This window comes from Gastrolobium bilobum, unplaced genomic scaffold, assembly GCF_033153095.1.
Source record: "Gastrolobium bilobum isolate Gb01-03AN ecotype WA unplaced genomic scaffold, APGP_CSIRO_Gbil_v1 utg441, whole genome shotgun sequence".
NCBI classification, from domain to species: domain Eukaryota; kingdom Viridiplantae; phylum Streptophyta; class Magnoliopsida; order Fabales; family Fabaceae; genus Gastrolobium; species Gastrolobium bilobum.
The window spans coordinates 80,940-98,585 of NW_026897808.1; the positions used below are offsets into that span (position 1 = coordinate 80,940).

The 17,646-nt window shown below is 35.5% G+C and overlaps 1 protein-coding gene across 3 annotated transcripts; it reads left to right on the plus strand.

Moving 5' to 3' along the window:
* Nucleotides 1-2,461: 2,461 nt before the first annotated feature.
* LOC133310498 (sugar transporter ERD6-like 5) lies at nt 2,462-7,477 on the plus strand. 3 transcript variants are annotated; one of them, XM_061511430.1, is made up of 18 exons: nt 2,462-2,907; nt 2,994-3,056; nt 3,138-3,227; nt 3,642-3,701; nt 3,985-4,050; nt 4,145-4,210; nt 4,331-4,406; nt 4,501-4,565; nt 4,729-4,821; nt 4,960-5,040; nt 5,122-5,206; nt 5,332-5,375; nt 5,492-5,554; nt 5,633-5,692; nt 5,776-5,829; nt 6,383-6,442; nt 6,539-6,653; nt 7,033-7,477. In XM_061511430.1, exons 1-18 carry the CDS (start codon nt 2,707-2,709, stop codon nt 7,179-7,181), a joined length of 1,491 nt encoding a protein of 496 aa, XP_061367414.1. In that variant the 5' UTR covers nt 2,462-2,706; the 3' UTR covers nt 7,182-7,477. The 3 variants fall into 3 exon arrangements, with proteins under 3 accessions (XP_061367414.1, XP_061367415.1, XP_061367416.1); XM_061511432.1 differs by having other exon boundaries at nt 2,775-2,907; nt 2,979-3,056; XM_061511431.1 differs by lacking the exon at nt 5,492-5,554.
* The last annotated feature ends 10,169 nt before the right edge of the window (nt 7,478-17,646 follow it).

The window sequence follows — 17,646 nt, forward strand, 5'->3', positions numbered from 1 at the left end:
TCCATCTCGTCTACCACTTGCATGATCAAACCATCTTCAACTTCCTTTGCCGACTTGTATTGTCTGGCTGAGGTCGTTTCTTCCCTAATCATTGTTTGGCTCAGTCACCCTTCGTGGAGGACTTGATATCGTCAGATCATTCATAACTCAAGTCATAGCTTGCCTAGGATCAAGGTTCCTTGAATGCAATAGTCTTGCTTCCAGACCCCGGATCGGATGCGCATCCTCCTCTTGTTGAAGCTGATTACGTCTCTCCATCTCTTCCATCCTTCTCAACACTGCAGCGACTACAAGATCTGTAACACATTGGTCTTCATTGATATCAGATGGGATCTGCACAACGTTTGCAATTTGCGCAATCAGTAGTTGCAATCCTTGTACATATGGTGCATTCTGATTCACCGCTGGGGTTGAAGCCGAATCAGAATGCACGTCACTGATATGAACAGCATTGTGGTCAACCGCTTGTTGATTCTCAGGGCCATGTTGATCCACTGGAACCTCCTCTATCACCGGGTTTTTTCGTGGCTCAGGATTTGGCAATAGTGGCTGTTGATAACCACTTCTGGTGCGTGTGGTACGTGCCATGATTTTCGTGGGATTTCGTGGGTTCATTTCCAACAGATGATGCCAATGTTTTGTCTATGTGACAGAGATGTCTATCCTAGGGCTAGTAGATCAATATGGAATTTTGTGCTCTCTGTAGGTATCTATGAATTAGATACCTTGGGAATAGCGAATCATCGTACACAACTATAAGGCTTTAGCCAATGGGGTGGTATGTGTGCACAGTGACAACATAATAGTAAGAGAGAAAGATTAATACATATATGTGGTCTTTATCTCTTATTTATAGAGTTTACCTTTAATGTTTGAATAATCTGAACCCTTTGCTTCATGGGTCCAATTGTCTTCTTGTATAGCTGTCAAGTGTTTGTCCTTTATTGAGCCTTTTAGGCATATGGGCTTTATGTAGGTCCATAACCGAGTTGAAAGTTTAAAAAATTGTAATGATAAAGACTGTTATAATCTTGAAATAAATTATAATTACAAAAATATCTTCATTTCCGTCCCAAATACTATGCCATTTTGATTCAATGCAGATAACTTATTTGCATTCACTACAAAAAAATGAACCCTAATTAAAATTATCATAAAGGGTATTAGATATCTCCATTATTTAGATAAATACAAATATAATAAGAAATAAAAGACAAAGGTTTTAAAGATGAAGATTTTAAAGGAAAAAATAAGTCCAAGAATGAAAAAAATATATTCATTCTTCTTGGGGACATTCTCAGCATTTTGGATGGAAAGAGGATATCGAATGATTTGTCATTAAGATAGAGAATAAAATTTATAAATATAATTTTAGAACAAGGGTATAAATGAAAAAAAAAAAAAACTAACGTACATCTTAAAAAAAAGCTCACGAGGGTATTTATTAAAAAAATTCTTTTTTTGAAAAGAACTTTTATAAAATATATTTGATTAAATTCATCCTTGAGAAGAGAAATTAAAACAAAAGACCCACCATACGAATAGTAAATAGGGATTAGCTTTGGACATACTCATTAATGGTGAAAAAAATTAAATAATTATATAACAAGTGTCTTTTTTTTAAATATTTAATTTTATACATGTTTAACTTGATTTACTCTTCCAAACATTAATGTATTTGTCTAAATATCACATGCCTCTCGTAATTTTGTTATATACACATTATTTGAACTATGTGTAAACAAATGAAATATTTCTTAAAACTATTTTGTAGAATAGTTAATGAAATATGTATTTTCTGTATTTTTTGTTTTGAAAATTAAAAGTCACAACACAAAATAAAAAACAAAAATAATTCAATATGTTTTTTAAATTTAATTCTAAAAACTATATATATATATATATAATTTTTAGAACTATTTTTATAAAACGTACATTATCAAACAAATTTTTTATTTTTTATTCTCAAAATCAAAAATCTGTTTCTTAGCTGCTTCATCAATTTGGTTCTTCAAGTAAGCATTTGATAATAGAATTTTTAAAATGGGTCGGCCCATATAGATAAGGGCCAAAAAGTTTGCATATTAAATAGTGGGCAAAATAAGTTTTCTGTTGCTGCAAAATTCATGTTCTCCTGCCAATACATCAGGGAGACCTATTTAACTGTGTCAGCCGCCAAAAAAGTCTCTTGTTCTACTGCTAGAGAAGATGCAATCCCTTAAATAATTTGTATAGGCTAAAAAAATATATAACTCAATAGGTTAGAGTCAACTCACTCACGAGCTAAAAACTTTGATTTTTTGAAATTTTACAATAAAATTATCAAAATTTTATAACACGTGTCAAATTAAATTCCTGCAAAACGACTTTGCTGTGTCACGTGTTCTGCTTAGTACTACAGACTGATTGACTCGCTATATCCGACTTCTGAGCTTCTTAGCCTCAGAAAATGTGTCATATCTGTAGCGAGTTTGGACGCGTTTGAAAAATTATATTCGCGTGACGTTTTGAAACTTTTTTTTCGCAACGATGTAAAGTTTTGGTGACTGTTCCTGAGATGTTGTTCAAAACACAATATCCATATCCGAAGACAAGTCTAATAATCTCACGTACTTTCCCATTTGTTGTTTTGGTCAACACGAGGAACCCCAATTTATAAACTCTGGGAACCACGTTGCTGTGTCTGGTTGTTTTAACACAGAAATCATGGATAGTAAAAGCAGTGAAGCAAGCGAATTTTCAAGTCCTCTGCTTTCGACAGGCAACGTTGAATCACAAGGTGATGGTGGCAGCAATGATGACGTTGACCGTGAGGGACAGAGTCAAAGAGGAAACTCTTCTATCCCAGCAACTCTTATACTTAGCACCCTTGTTGCTGTTCTTGGTTCTTTCGTTTTTGGGTCTGCTGTAAGTTAGTTAACCATTTTTCTCACATTTTAGTTTGGCAAATCCATCAATGACCACTGTCACATGAGTAGTGATTAATTTTGCAGGTGGCATATTCATCCCCTACTCAATCTAGAATCATGGATGACCTCAATCTCGGTGTGGCTGAGGTTTGAACATTGAATAACAATTCACAACCTTTTGCTTTTGTTATATTTTTTAGTACTTAATTATTCATTGCAATCATGTAGTTTTCACTTTTCGGTTCAATATTGACGATTGGAGCGATGATTGGTGCCGTTGGGAGTGGTAAAATAGCAGATTACGCAGGTCGTCGAGTTGTAAGTTTCTCTGATTTATTATGTCTTTTTCAAAAAGTGGCTACAATTAATTTTAGAGTAAATACTCTTTTTTGATCATCGTCAAATTTCCCGCTTTAATTTCTAGCAAATAAAAAGATTATTTGTATTCCCTAATAAATTCAAAATGAACCCATTTAGTTGAAATCGTGGTCCCTCACAAATTCAAAAAAGATCCATATTAGTCCCTCAAAAGAAAGGATTATAATGGGTCCACTCTGGATTTTTTCCCTCAAAAGAAAGGATTATAATGGGTCCACTCTGGATTTTTTAGGATCACAAATAGCCTTTTTATTTGCTAGGGACTAAAGCGGTCATAGTAAAATTTCACCAGGACCGAAAAATGTATTTACTCTTAATTTTAAATTGAATGTTATTTTGCGTTTTGCTGAGCAGGCCATGGGATTCTCGGAGGTATTCTGCATCTTGGGATGGCTTGCCATAACATTCTCAAAGGTTTTTTTTCTCTATGTTGCTGACATGGTAGTTGAATATGTCTCATAACTGGTAATTTTAGTAACCTTTCTACGGTAAGAAGGAAAGTAGTTACATATATATTTCAAGGAAAGGGAAAAAAGAATTCATTGTAACTATTGAAGATATGAAGTACATGTCATGGTGTTAACTATGAAACTTATTTGCCTGACAAAGAAAATTAGTAATCCTTTTAACAAGACTCCAGCACAAAATTTCTGTTGAGTAGCTGCTTTTTTTATAACGCTTGGTGGCTTGTTTGAAGGTTGCTTGGTCGCTCTATGTTGGAAGACTGTTGGTAGGATGTGGGATTGGTCTTCTATCTTATGTGGTAATTGTTGTGACGTGTAATTTGTTATAATTGCAGTTCAAACTATGTTCAGTCGCTCCAAAAATACAAATAAATAGTTCCTTTTGCATAGTAGGTACCGGTTTATATAGCAGAAATAACACCAAAGAATCTTCGAGGGGGATTCACCACAGTTCATCAGGTAAAGCAGTACTCTAATCTCTTAATATCATTTTACTCTTATTGTGTGTATATCTATCTATGTTTGGCATATGTCACGTGTAGGCTTATCTTAAATCCCTATTTGGTATTACTTTGACAGTTTATGAGTTGTTGTGGGATGTCATTAACTTATCTTATTGGAGCATTCTCGAATTGGCGGATTTTGGCTCTAGTAGGTAATATTCTTCTTTCTGGTGTTCACTTTACAAAATAAATAAAATTAAAAAGGGTGCCATGTAACTTAATTTTTTTTTTTTGTCTTTATCTCAGGAACTATTCCGTGTCTTTTACAGCTTCTGAGTCTTCCCTTCATCCCTGATTCTCCTAGGTGGCTGGTGAGTTGTTCATGGCTGCTGTAAGTTTGTTGTTTGGACTGTATTTGTTGGACACAGCTCTATCCCAAGCAAATGAAAATTTTCATCACTTTTGTCAAATGGTTGTAGTCAAGATATGTCATTAGGCTAACATATGACAAGTGGTACTTGCAATCTTTTGCAGGCAAAGGTTGGTCGCTTGAAAGAGAGTGATTCTGCTTTACAGCGCCTTAGGGGGAAGAATGCTGATGTGTATCAAGAGGCCACTGAAATTAGAGTATACAATCAAGTTTTTGTTCATTAGAATGTTACTATTGGCTTACAATCTAACCAGGAAGGAAAAGAAAGGAAATAAAAAAAAGAAGAAACCGAAGAATCTAATATATCATTTCATACATTGTACTTTTATTTGTAGGATTATACAGAAACCCTTCAGCGGCAAAAAGAAGCTAGCATTATTGGCTTATTTCAATTGAAGTATTTGAAGTCACTTACTGTGAGCATGCTAAATTAGCTCCATTCATGCTCCTTATCTTTACCTTTTGCAGACTCTTATGGTATTTATTTACTTGGTTAGGTTGGAGTTGGCTTGATGATACTGCAACAGTTTGGAGGGATTAATGGCATTGTTTTTTATGCAAATTCAATATTTACCTCTGCTGGTATGTGTAAGCCCTTTTATATGCATCTATCATTTGATTCATTTGACAAGTAAGGGAAGATGAATGTGAGAATATTAGATTTATGATACAATTCACATGAAAGCAAAGTTTCTTATCCATGACAGGGTTTTCGGATAGTATTGGAACGATAGCAATGGTTGCTGTTAAGGTTCTTATTTCTCTTTACACTATTTCATCATTTCTGTCAGCTTAATTCTGTATAAGATGAGATAGATGCAATTGTTCCGTAGTCTCTTCACACAAATCTGTCATTTGTATTTATAGTTCCCAATGACAACTTTGGGAGTACTTTTGATGGATAAATCTGGAAGACGACCACTTTTGCTGGTAAATAGGTTGAGCTTTTGTTTCTCCTTTTTATGGTGTTCTGTAAATTCTTAACCCAAAATTCTGACTCTTGTACAGGTGTCTGCACTCGGAACATGCTTAGGATGCTTCCTCGCGGCCCTATCATTCTTCATGCAGGTTCATTTAACAAAATAATATGCTCTACTAAGTTATTTTTCGCATGAATTATTTCCAAGAATAATTAAGTTTGCCTTATGCAGGACTTGCATAAATTGAAGGGCGTCAGTCCCATTCTGGTGCTTGTTGGTGTACTGGTAATACTTATGCCACTATGCCTATATATAAATCTTTTTTTTTTTATACAACGGTGATATTGAGATTTGAACCTATAATCTCATGTAAATTACTCAAACCCCTCACCACTAGACCAATGCTAATGGCTTTATATACAAATCTTCAACTATAGCACAAAATCTCATAAATTTAATTTCAAGCTCTAGGTACCTAACTTGAATGTATTCAATCATTACTCTGTTTTATGACCGTGAAAGAGTGATGTCAAACTATTAGCAAATTATCTTTTGGGCATTAATTGCACAATTGAGAGTAAAATTTCGTAGAAGATTTGTAGTACTAGGCTACTAGCATATCTAATGTAGTTCTCGAGTTCTTCCTTGAACTTAAATTTTGAGTTTTCATTGGCCTTTTATTTGCCTTCTCGAAATAGAATTGAATTTAATATTTGAATGATGCCCCTAAAGTTAGAAGTTTTAAAATATTAACTCAATTCCTGATGTCTATTCAGGCCAATTTACTTATAGATTGACATATAATGGTAATTGTCCTTTTGATTTTGTTAATGGCCAGGTATACGTAGGATCTTTCTCGATAGGCATGGGACCAATTCCCTGGATTATAATGTCCGAGGTAGCTTCGTCTTATTATGATTCAGCTCATGAAATAAAAATTCAAACATAAAAATCATCCGCATGATGAATTAATGGTTATATTTTTATTTTCCAGATATTTCCCATAAACGTGAAGGGCTCTGCTGGAAGCTTTGTGACCTTGGTTAGCTGGTTGTGTTCTTGGATTGTTTCATATGCTTTTAATTTCCTCATGAGTTGGAGTTCCGTAGGTAGGTTTGCATTTATTTTTGTTGATCCCTGCTTCCCATACATAAAAAATAGAAAAGTTTATAGAAATATTATTTCTCGTTTGCATTAAACAAATTCTCATGTTTTTTTTTCTTTTCTCCTTAGTAGTTCACACCTACTTTTTGGTGTGTTACATGAGACAATTTGTCTCATACAACATTAGAAACAATATCCCCTATATTTATAGGGAAATCTATCTCTACAGAAATTTTTTGTAGCTTTAATATTTTTATTATGTACTTCCGGGAGTATATAGTAAAAATTGGTTGTAGAAGACGATTTTTTTTGCAGTTAGAGTAGAAAATTTGAACCTATATTTATATATGAAATGAAATTAATTATAATGTTATGTTGTGGTAGGAACTTTCATCGTATTCTCTAGCATATGTGGCCTCACTGTTCTATTCGTAGCAAAACTAGTACCGGAGACCAAGGGGCGTACACTAGAAGAAATTCAAGCTTCTTTGAATCCATATTCAACAAAGACCGCAGTAGAATTCAATGCATAATAAACCCAGTAAGAATTTTTCGAAATGGATTGATAAAGGTTCCGTGAAACAAGGTTGTTCATTTTTTAAAAAAAGAAAGAAAGAGGGAAGGCTACGAATACTCAAGCGTGAATGAAGAAAATAGCAATCAGCAAGTCTAATGTAGTAGGCTCATGATTTACACATATTCTTACGATTAGGTGTTTATGAAAGGACACAACACAAATATTCTCTCATTCAATTATGTATATGTTTTTTCCTTCTCACACTCATCGTAATACTTATAATAAAAAGTCATTCTACTCATTTTTTCTCTCGATCCGATTGAGTGTTTACGTATATATATATATATATATATATATATATATATATATATATATATATATATATATATAGTGAGAGAAAGAGGTATTGATGCTTATCATTCTAGGTTGGCCGAAGATACCTTCTAAGCTTTAATATGTGGTAGAGATTGGTACGTAATAAGTATGACTTAAAGAAAAAATAAAAAGGTATAAAAATCTTTTTTTGTTTTTTAATCTTATTTTTTTTCTTTTTATTCTTTAATCTTATTTTTTGTTTTCTACATTTACAATTTGTTTGCCAACTTATGTAACCTTTGAATTGTATTTGAAGGGGAGAGAAGATGATGAGAAGTTTTTGGCTATTACAAGTATCATGATGTGTTTGTTGAATTCATGTAGCTATTTTAATTTAGCTAGTATGGATTGGTTTGTTGGATCTGATGAAACATATGTTATTTAGTTTGAGCATTTTGCTTCTGAAAGTGAGTAAAATTTTTTGGCATAGGCTTGAGCTTGTCGGGATAAAGTTTGGCTCAGCTCAACCCATTTTCATCCCTAAGCCACTCGTATCATTCAAAATAAATTTTATTTTTAAATTAAACTAATAAGAATATATTATTTTTATATTTTAACATATTATAATTATAATTATTTGAAATCAGATTAAAAGTATATAAATATTTAATTATATATATATATGGCATGATATTCTTACACCGATGTAAGAGTTAGAAGTCTTACACTCAATTTTAACCATTGATCCACTTGCATTCAATGGCTCACATTATTAAAAAAATTGAGTCCTTAGATATAAATGAAATCAGCGGACAAGTGGATACAAGTGGATCAATGATCAAGATTGAGTGTAAGACTTCTAACTCTTATACTGGTGTAAGAATATCCTATATATATATATATATGGCAAAATGTATTCTTCTATGACAGTAAATTGTTTATCTTATGTCACTCTTAGTTCGTAAAGCGTGCCTAATCTTTTTTTCTTTTTTTTTTTTACAAAAACTAGTGGGACCCAGCTTGTTTCTATGTGCAGAAAAACTTGGTGATCTTCGACTACTGTAGGAAAAACAAAGCCATATATATATATATATATATATATATATATATATTTGAAAGATTTTAATTGATAATATTAAAGACAAACAGACAAGCTTACGAAGACATCATCGACAGATTGAATGCCAATGGTTTCAGATTATGCAATGAAAAATTGTCCACTTATCTAGTTTCACCAGAGTAACAAAAAAAATCTCAAGGTACCTCCAATGAATCAAACTAATACTAATAATTGAAAGCAACACCATATCTATCTCAACTCAAGTCAAGACTTATCTCAAAGCACTGCACTCCCTGTCGTTTTGTGCAACACAAAGATGCATTAACTCTGTTCATTACCTTCAAAATGTGTGGTGCTCCTGAGTCTCGGTGTGGGTAATAATCATCGACACTAAGGGGGCGTTTAGTAGTGGAGAATTTTTTTTTTGTCCGGAAATCTCGATTTTCAAAAATATAATTTTTACACTCAATTTACAATAATATCTGAAAATTAAAAATTTAGAAAAATTCAGTTTTTCAAAAATTCTGAAAAATGATGTGTACCAAACGTCCCCTAAATGCACAAAACCAAGCGAATTTTCAAGTCCTCTGCTTTCCACAGAATCAAAAGGATATATGGCCGCAACGATGGCGTTGACTGTGAGGGACAGAGTCAAAGCAGAATTTATTCGTTACCACCTATCCTTATACTTAGCTCTCTGGTTGCTGTCTTTGGTTCCTTAGGTTTATATGTATAAAAAAAATATTGTTGGAAGAGCTATGAATCTAGTCTTTCACACAGGGACGAAGAGATACCATAAAAATAATAATCATTTAATCATATCAATATTTAAAGTAAATAATTTAATTAAACATTACTAAAATATAATTTCAGAAAAATAATTATTGAAATATCACTTTACAACAAAAAAAAAGTTTTTTTTCCCATGAAATCATGATATACAACTTACTTAACATTCTATATTTCACGGACTGCTATACCACATAGTTAATAACGAGTCACTTTCCAGAATTATTTTCCTAAAACCAGTATGTCAAGCTTCCTCTAAACCATGCAAAATATCCCATAGTTTCGCTCTAAAAGCCGAATAAAACCCCAGCTTGTAATCATACCCCCTCAACTAGATACCTTGTGAATTTCTGATCACACCCCCACATACTGCTAAACCAGGATTTCCATGTGCTGCTTCATTAGTATTAATCTTCACATAACCCTCCTCAGGGAATTGCCAGGCTATATTAATTTGAGTATGCCCCGCTCTAGACTGCAACCCCCTACTAGTAGACGCTTCCTTCACATACATAGCTAGCCTCCTAATAAGATTAATCTTGACCTCTAAGGGAGGCACATCTTCACCCTGATTAACCTTATTCCTCCAATTCCAGATCTTCCAGCAAGCTGAGAGAAATATAGTTAACCAGCCATCAAATGCATCATAGTTAATAGATACCCTAAAATTAGAAATAAACCACGTGACTGTTTCCTGACTAAAAAAACTTGAAACAAGGGTAGTAGGAATAAGAATCTTCCATACCCTTTTAACACTTGTACGATCCCTCAACGAATGCATCAATGATTCAGATTCCCTCTTACAGCACGGACATAAATTATCACCTCCACTCCATTGAGCAATTTTACATTTCGTTAGCAAGTTTTGACGCACCATCTTCCAAGCAAAAATTTTGATCTTCTACGGACCATTCCAAGACCAAAGCCTCTTCCAGGTATTCTGCTTGTTCTCATCTGTTATAGCATGAATTGATAGACATCTATATATTGCTCCAACCGAGGCTGAATTAGAATCAGGAAGACACCATATTCTTCTATCAGGACCATCCAGAGGAGTGGGTGGAAGACAACTACGAAACATATCAATGATATTACTTGGCAACCAGGAACTCATCAAACTAAAGTTCTATTCACCAGAAGGATTGACCATTTCAGAAACCTTTAGCTCAGTGTTCACCTCTTGATTATCACCAATAAACAAATCCTCCAAAGATCTCGAAATTAGAAGCCATCTATCTTTCCAAAATCAAGCTTCCCTTCCATCTTCCATCTCCCAAACCAGTTTATCCTCCAAATCATGCCACAACCCGCACATGTTAATCCAAAGACGAGAATCACACCTACGAGTCTGAAACAAGGCATCAGCTCTTATCCCTGTCATGTATTTTGCATGCATTACTTGAACTCAGAGTTAATGAGGTTCAGAATACAACCTCCATGCTTTCTTAGCTAAGAAAGCATCGTTCATGATCTCCAGACGTTTCAAACCCAAACCACCATCCTCTTTCAAAGACATAATAGTATCCCAACTGATGGAATAATGATTACGTTGATTCTCTGTGAAAGAAACTGAACTTGAAGGTCGAGGCATGTGAGAGAGAAAAACAAAATTTTTCGAGCGGAATAACACATACCATATCAAGAAACATGCTTTAGGGCATGGATGTTACCTTGTTTGCTTTCCAAAACTGGAGGATGATCAAGATGAGGCTTGAAGATGCAAGCCCTCTAATGTTGATCCACACCACCCTTTGTCAAGACGGAAGAACTCTTCTTCAAGGCCACCAACGAAAACACCAATGGAGGCAAGCTATGCGCCCAATGTGTGAAGGAGGAGGCTAGGTCAAGGTGTTTAGAAGAGTGTATATTCAGCAAGAATAGACACAAAAGTGGCGCATGGTTTTCTTTTTAAAAAGGCTAGGATATTTCGAAACTCTCTTAAGAAAAACCTCACAAAAGGAACCCACAAGGAGATGAGAGAATGAGTTAATTAAAATCTAATTTTCTTCACTCAAATAAGGCCCTATATATAGCGCACACTAGGGGGATGAGTGGAGTTGTTGCAAAATTCAAATCTTGTCAACAACCTCCTCTCACATCCTCATGATATCAAGTGAATATCTCAACAAGAATCTGACTCAACAACCATCATATGGCCAGCCATATGGTGCGCCCCACTTGGCCTCATAACAGTCCAGATACATTGAACAGTTGCATTCAAACTTGAACCAACTGTCTCACTTATTCTCTCAACAAACCAAATCTGACTGGAGCTCATTTGGTTGATCCTATGACCATCATCAGATACCTAAATCAGCGCCCCATATCCTCACTAGAAGATTCTCAAAGATCTCCTCTTGATATTTGGGATTTGTTCCAACAAGATCTTATCTTATCCTTTTGTTATGAAACAACTTTTCATAGCCAATTAAAATTCGAATTCAAACATTTGAATTCAAACGTTCAAATATTTAAATTTTAAATTCAAATTCAAATTCCAAATTCAAATTCAAATTTCAAATTCAAAATTCAAATTCAAAATTCAAAATTTCAAAATTTAAACATTTGATAATTAATTTAACTAATTAAATTAATTAGTAATGTCTTGGACCATCCAAGCCCATTAACTAACCATGCGCCCTTTTTTTCCTTTTGGTGGGCTTCCAAACTTCTTCTTGGGCTAACAACCATTATTAGGCCCAATACCTTTAATGCTATATTGTCATGACAATAAGGTGTTAGTGTGTGAACCATTAGGCCCAACATAGCTACTGACATAAATGGGCTTGGGCCCAATAAGCCCACAACCCATCTAATGACAACACAGAGCACTAGCAATGCTTTGTTGCCCCAGAGCTAGTTAGGTTAATGACATAATCATCCTATTACACATATTTGGTTGTCGTATGTATTTTCTTTCGTCTCGGTTACCTTCCCATAAAACCTAGGGTAAGGAAACGTATCAACCATTGTGGTTTAGGGTAAGCTTTATTCGAAATAGGGAATCTTCAATTTACTGACTCTAAAGGCAGATCATCTCATGATCTCTTTTACTATGCATAGATTCCTGAGTCCCTGTAAATGTCATCCCGATTTCTCCGGTTTACAGATAACCTAATCTCTCACAGAGATCTGACGAATTCCTTCAGCTTATCACCCTAGCCCTGTGCTCTTTCGGGACAAGCCCACCAGTATACCTATGAGTCTCCATGTTTCAGGCAGACGAGGTATACAGTCAAAGCATGCCTTCTAGAACACAGTCTAGGTAATAACTTCTGGTCTAAGGAAAGACATACCCAAATATAAAGAGACTACTCTAATGATACTCTCTGTGAGATTTCCTTATAGAGTCTCTTTTGTGGGTCTGTTCAGTGCGAGCTATACCCTTATAGGTCCACCCACGACTTTAGCTAAGACATCTCCATATTTGTAGCACATGAGGTCTATACCTTGTATCCATATACAAGTAGATAAGTCATGCTAGTCTTACCCGAGATTACTGACCCCATTCTCAGTATCTCTAGACTAGGAACATAAAATTAGGAATAAACATTCGGTATTCTTGAATCCTCATGATTGTGATCTCCTCACAGATACTCAAGAGATACCTATTTTATTCCACGGGGTTTATCAAGTTATTCATAATATATTAACATTAATATCGAGACAGAATTATGAAACAAGATAAAGAGTGCTTTCTTTTATTTGCGACAATATTAAAAAGGTCTACATCTATGTCCTTATTTATTCATAAGATTGTCTCTAGGACACCCAAATACTAACACTCTGATCTCCCCATATGAAATCTCTGCAATTTCTCCATTATTTGACAAACTGAAGAGGGAAACTTACAACTTTGCATCTAAAAGAAAGGAATCGATGCTAAAACTGATTGAGATAACGTTATACACCCTCTTGACAAAGACAAAGTTGATGAGACCTAGGTTCCTTTGACTGCGCAATGGCTCCAGTGTTTTCGCACAGCAACTGTATGGGCTCATCCATGCTTGGAACCACCCTAAGTTCAGATATGAACTTCTTGATCCACACGGCCTCCTTAGCCGCTTCTGAAGCAGCTATATATTCAGCTTCTGTTGTTGAATCTGCTGTTGTCTCTTGCTTGGAACTCTTCCAAGATACTGCCCCACCATTTAAGGTGAATACGAACCCTGACTGTGACTTGCAGCCATCTTTGTCACTCTGAAAGCTGGCATCAGTGAACCCTTTCACTGTTAGCTCATCAACCCCACCATAGACCAGAAACACATCCTTAGTTCTTCTTAAGTACTTAAGGATGGTCTTGACTGCCGTCCAGTGACCCTCTCCAGGGTCCGACTGGTATCTGCTCGTAATGCTTAAAGCATATGAGACATATGGTCTCGTACATATCATGGCATACATGATGGATCCAATAGCCGAAGCGTATCAAATTCCACTCATGTGATCCTTCTCATCCTGTGACTTAGGACACATGGCCTTTGAAAGATGTACCCCATAACTGACGGGAAGAAAACCCCTTTTCGACCCTTCCATGCTAAACCTCTTTAGCATCTTGTCAATATACGTGGATTGAGATAAACCCAGCAGCCTGTTTGATCTATCTCTATAGATTTTTATACCAAGTATAAAGGCTGCCTCTCCCAAATCCTTCATGGTGAAACTTTTTGAAAGCCACTCTTTCGTCGTTTGTAATGTGGGGATGTCATTTCCTATTAACAATATGTCATCTACATAAAGTACTAGGAAAACAACATTACTCCCACTAACCTTCTTGTAAACACAAGGTTCATCCTCGTTCTTGATAAAACTGTTACTCTTAACGACTTCATCAAAACGAATATTCCAACTTCTTGATGCTTGCTTTAGCCCATATATCGACCTTTGAAGTTTACATACCATATGCTCCTAATCTTTGATTTCAAAGCCTTCAGGTTGTGTCATGTACACATCCTCCTTCAAGAACCCATTCAAGAAGGCGGTCTTGACATCCATTTGCCAAATTTCATAGTCGTGATATGCCGCTATCGTAAGCATGATCCTAATAGATTTGATAATGGAAACAGGTGAGAAAGTCTCATCATAGTCAACTCCTTGTCTTTGACGATACCCTTTCGCAACCAACCTAGCTTTGTAGGTCTGAACGTTGCCATCTGCATCAGTCTTTCTTTTAAAGACCCATTTGTTACCAATAGGAACTATTCCTTGCGGTTTAGGAACCAAGGTCCATACCTTGTTTTGATACATCGAATCCATTTCAGATTCCATGGCTTCAAGCCATCTAGAAGAGTCAACATCCTTGACTGCTTCTTCGTAGTTACTTGGTTCATCATCCTCGACGGTTTGCTGATTCTCAATCACAAACCCATACCTCTCAGGTGGATGGATGCCCCTCGTTGACCTACAGAGTTGTGTGTTTACTTCTCCATTGGAGAACGTCGCCTGCGGAGCAAACTTGGGTTCCTCAATCTGTTCATGTGGTTCTTGAATTTCTTCAAGATCAATCTTACTCCTACTAGCTCCTTCAGAGATCAAATCCTTCTCAAGGAACTCAGCATTCTATGACACAAACACTTTGTGTTCATCCATGGAGTAAAAGTAGTATCCCTTAGTACCTTTGGGATACCCCACAAATAGACATTTAGTACTCTTAGTGTAACATCCCTGTCTCGAGCCGGTTCAATTAACATACACATGATATAAACAGAAACAGCGGAAGACTTAACTTACGAAAATATGAGCTAACTTTTTCTTTTTCTAACTTAATTCTTACTCGGTGTAAACGAAAATCGGGCAGAGTTTCCTCTATAAATCGGACAACTGGGGATTTTCCAATCCCACTCAGAAGCATTTCCTGATAAACAGTTTATACAACATATCAATTCAGAAATACCAGATATCCAAATATAATCAAATACCCATACATGGGCGCATGCATAACATGGCTCCGTGCCACTATATCTAACAACATGCCATTAAAACGTAAACCTATCTGAATACTACATCATCATATAACGTTCCTGAATACTCAAATGTACATGCATCAAACTGACATACATGTACAAAACATATACAGGCCATATACAAAATAAAGGATCAATGTCATGATCCATCAAAGGCGGAAATACAAAATGACATTAATATACTTCCAAAAAGTAGTAGCCTACGGCCACTCAAAAGCCGACCAGTCAACTGCCTCAGCCACGTGTCGCGTCCCTGCCTAGTGAGGACTCACCGGGAATCTGGGCACCTGAAAATATGTCCCCAACGAGGGGTGAGATTACAAATCTCAATAAGCTCCAGGTTTATAGAGAATTCTCCATACCCCTGGCTCACTCCTGCATGAAAGTCAGATACAGAGTATACAAATACAACATATAACAGATATCATAACAGAACAGAGCATATATCCATATCATATCAGAGATGTGCGCCGTCATTCCCAAGGGAGGACCCCAAGCGGAAATCAACGCACGTGTTCCCGAGGGACGACCCCAAAGCGAAACCAGACATATCAGAGGCGTACACCATCAGTCCCGAGGGAGGACCCCAAAGCGGACATCTGGGTACTATACAATCAATGGCCAGAGATTGTTACAGAAATCATATTACAGAAGTCATATCAGAGCAAAACATATCATGTTATCAAATAACTCTATATGAATGCATCTATACAAAGCATCTAAATCACAGTCATACAGTCCAACCATAGTTCACTAACCATGGTGGAGCACTCAAGCAGGAAAAGACTCCTTAAACATAGAGCTTACCTCTTGAAGCTTTACCAATACCCTTACTTGTTGCACAAGTTACTTATATATCTTCAAGAGATTCTGATTCCTTTTTAGTCCCTAGGTACACCTAGAGCAAGAATCCACAAATACCAATTAATAAAATGCCATCATGCCTAGTTTTCACATAAGGCATACATTTTATCGCTTCTTTTCATTTCTTAGCGTTTTTGCCAATCCTATGCCAATACACAAGTCTAGACCTCTTTATAACCGTTGGTGTTCTTTAATTTAATCACCTATTCCCTTAGGAATTTTCAACATAAATCATGCTATTTTTCTTCAAAACTCATCACTTTTATACAATTTATTACAACACATTTTATTTAAAATAAAATGTACAAAATATATCCCTAAACCACCCTATAGGTCGAATTCCACAATGACAATAGGCAAAAGGGTTCTTTTCTTTTTACTTATTCTTTCTTCACTTAGTTAGTAACTTACACACACATGTATATATTTATATATATACATATCCACAATGTCTAATTAAATTTTAAACATTAAACTCCTCCAATATACATCAAGGTCGAAACATAGGAGCATACTACATAGGATTTTTTCCCACTTTGGCATTCTCACTAATGCACCAAATTTTCACTTATTCCAACATATTAAACCTTCCCAATACATACAATAAATTTTGTACATCATCCCCTAATTACCCTATCAAGGTCGAAATCTAGGGCATCTCACCATGGGATTTTTTTTCCAATTTTATACATGTTTACATGCTTATTCCACCTTCCTACATCCAACACATCAACAATCCATCATCAATTCAAATTTTAAACTAATTTGTATCTCACTCAAAACATGCTCATAAATTCCAAGACATAAATCACAAAAATAAAACTATAGGATTAGAGGTTTATCACCTATAGTAGCTATTCCAAGCTCCAAAGAACAAACCCCAAGCTTTGCTCACTCAAAAGCCCCACTTTTCTACAAGCATGAATAGTGTCACGAATTGGGTTTGATGAATAACTCTCTCCACAAGCCAAATCAGCCCAAATGGAGTGGTGGAATGGATTCACTAGCCTTTTTCCTTAAAGATTCATGTATGGCATCATGGCTTTTGGTGAGAATTTGAGTGGAAATGAGAGGAAATAAAAAAAAAACTAACCTAGGTCCCTTTCTCCATGGAAGCGTCGAGCATCAGTGAGAGAGACGGAAAAGAAAGGAAACAGCGCGCAGAAAGAAGGAGAAATAAGGATTTCACGGTGTGTAAAATTTAAGTTACTTTAACTGGGTAAAGGTTTATCTATCTACACTCCTCTATTTATTACCAAACTTTACCTAATGGACTAGAATATTTTTCTAGTCATATTTTTAACTTTACTTTCACTTTTCGGGTAACTTTGTTTACCCTTATTTTTATTCCTTAACTGTCATTTTAACTCATTTTTCACTAAGGGTGACTTTATTTCTTTTACTTCTAATTATTCTTCAATATTAAATCCCCAATTACTAGTGAGGGTTATTATACTTAGCACTAAGCTTGTCTGATGCCAACGCTTTGACGT

Coding starts and splice junctions, on each gene's coding strand:
- LOC133310498 (XM_061511430.1), top strand. CDS start 2,707: ATGGATAGTAAAAGCAGTGAAGCAAGCGAATTTTCAAGTCCTCTGCTT. Junction 5,041..5,121: donor AGTATTTGAAGTCACTTACT/GTGAGCATGCTA, acceptor TTACTTGGTTAG/GTTGGAGTTGGCTTGATGAT. Junction 5,693..5,775: donor CCCTATCATTCTTCATGCAG/GTTCATTTAACA, acceptor TGCCTTATGCAG/GACTTGCATAAATTGAAGGG.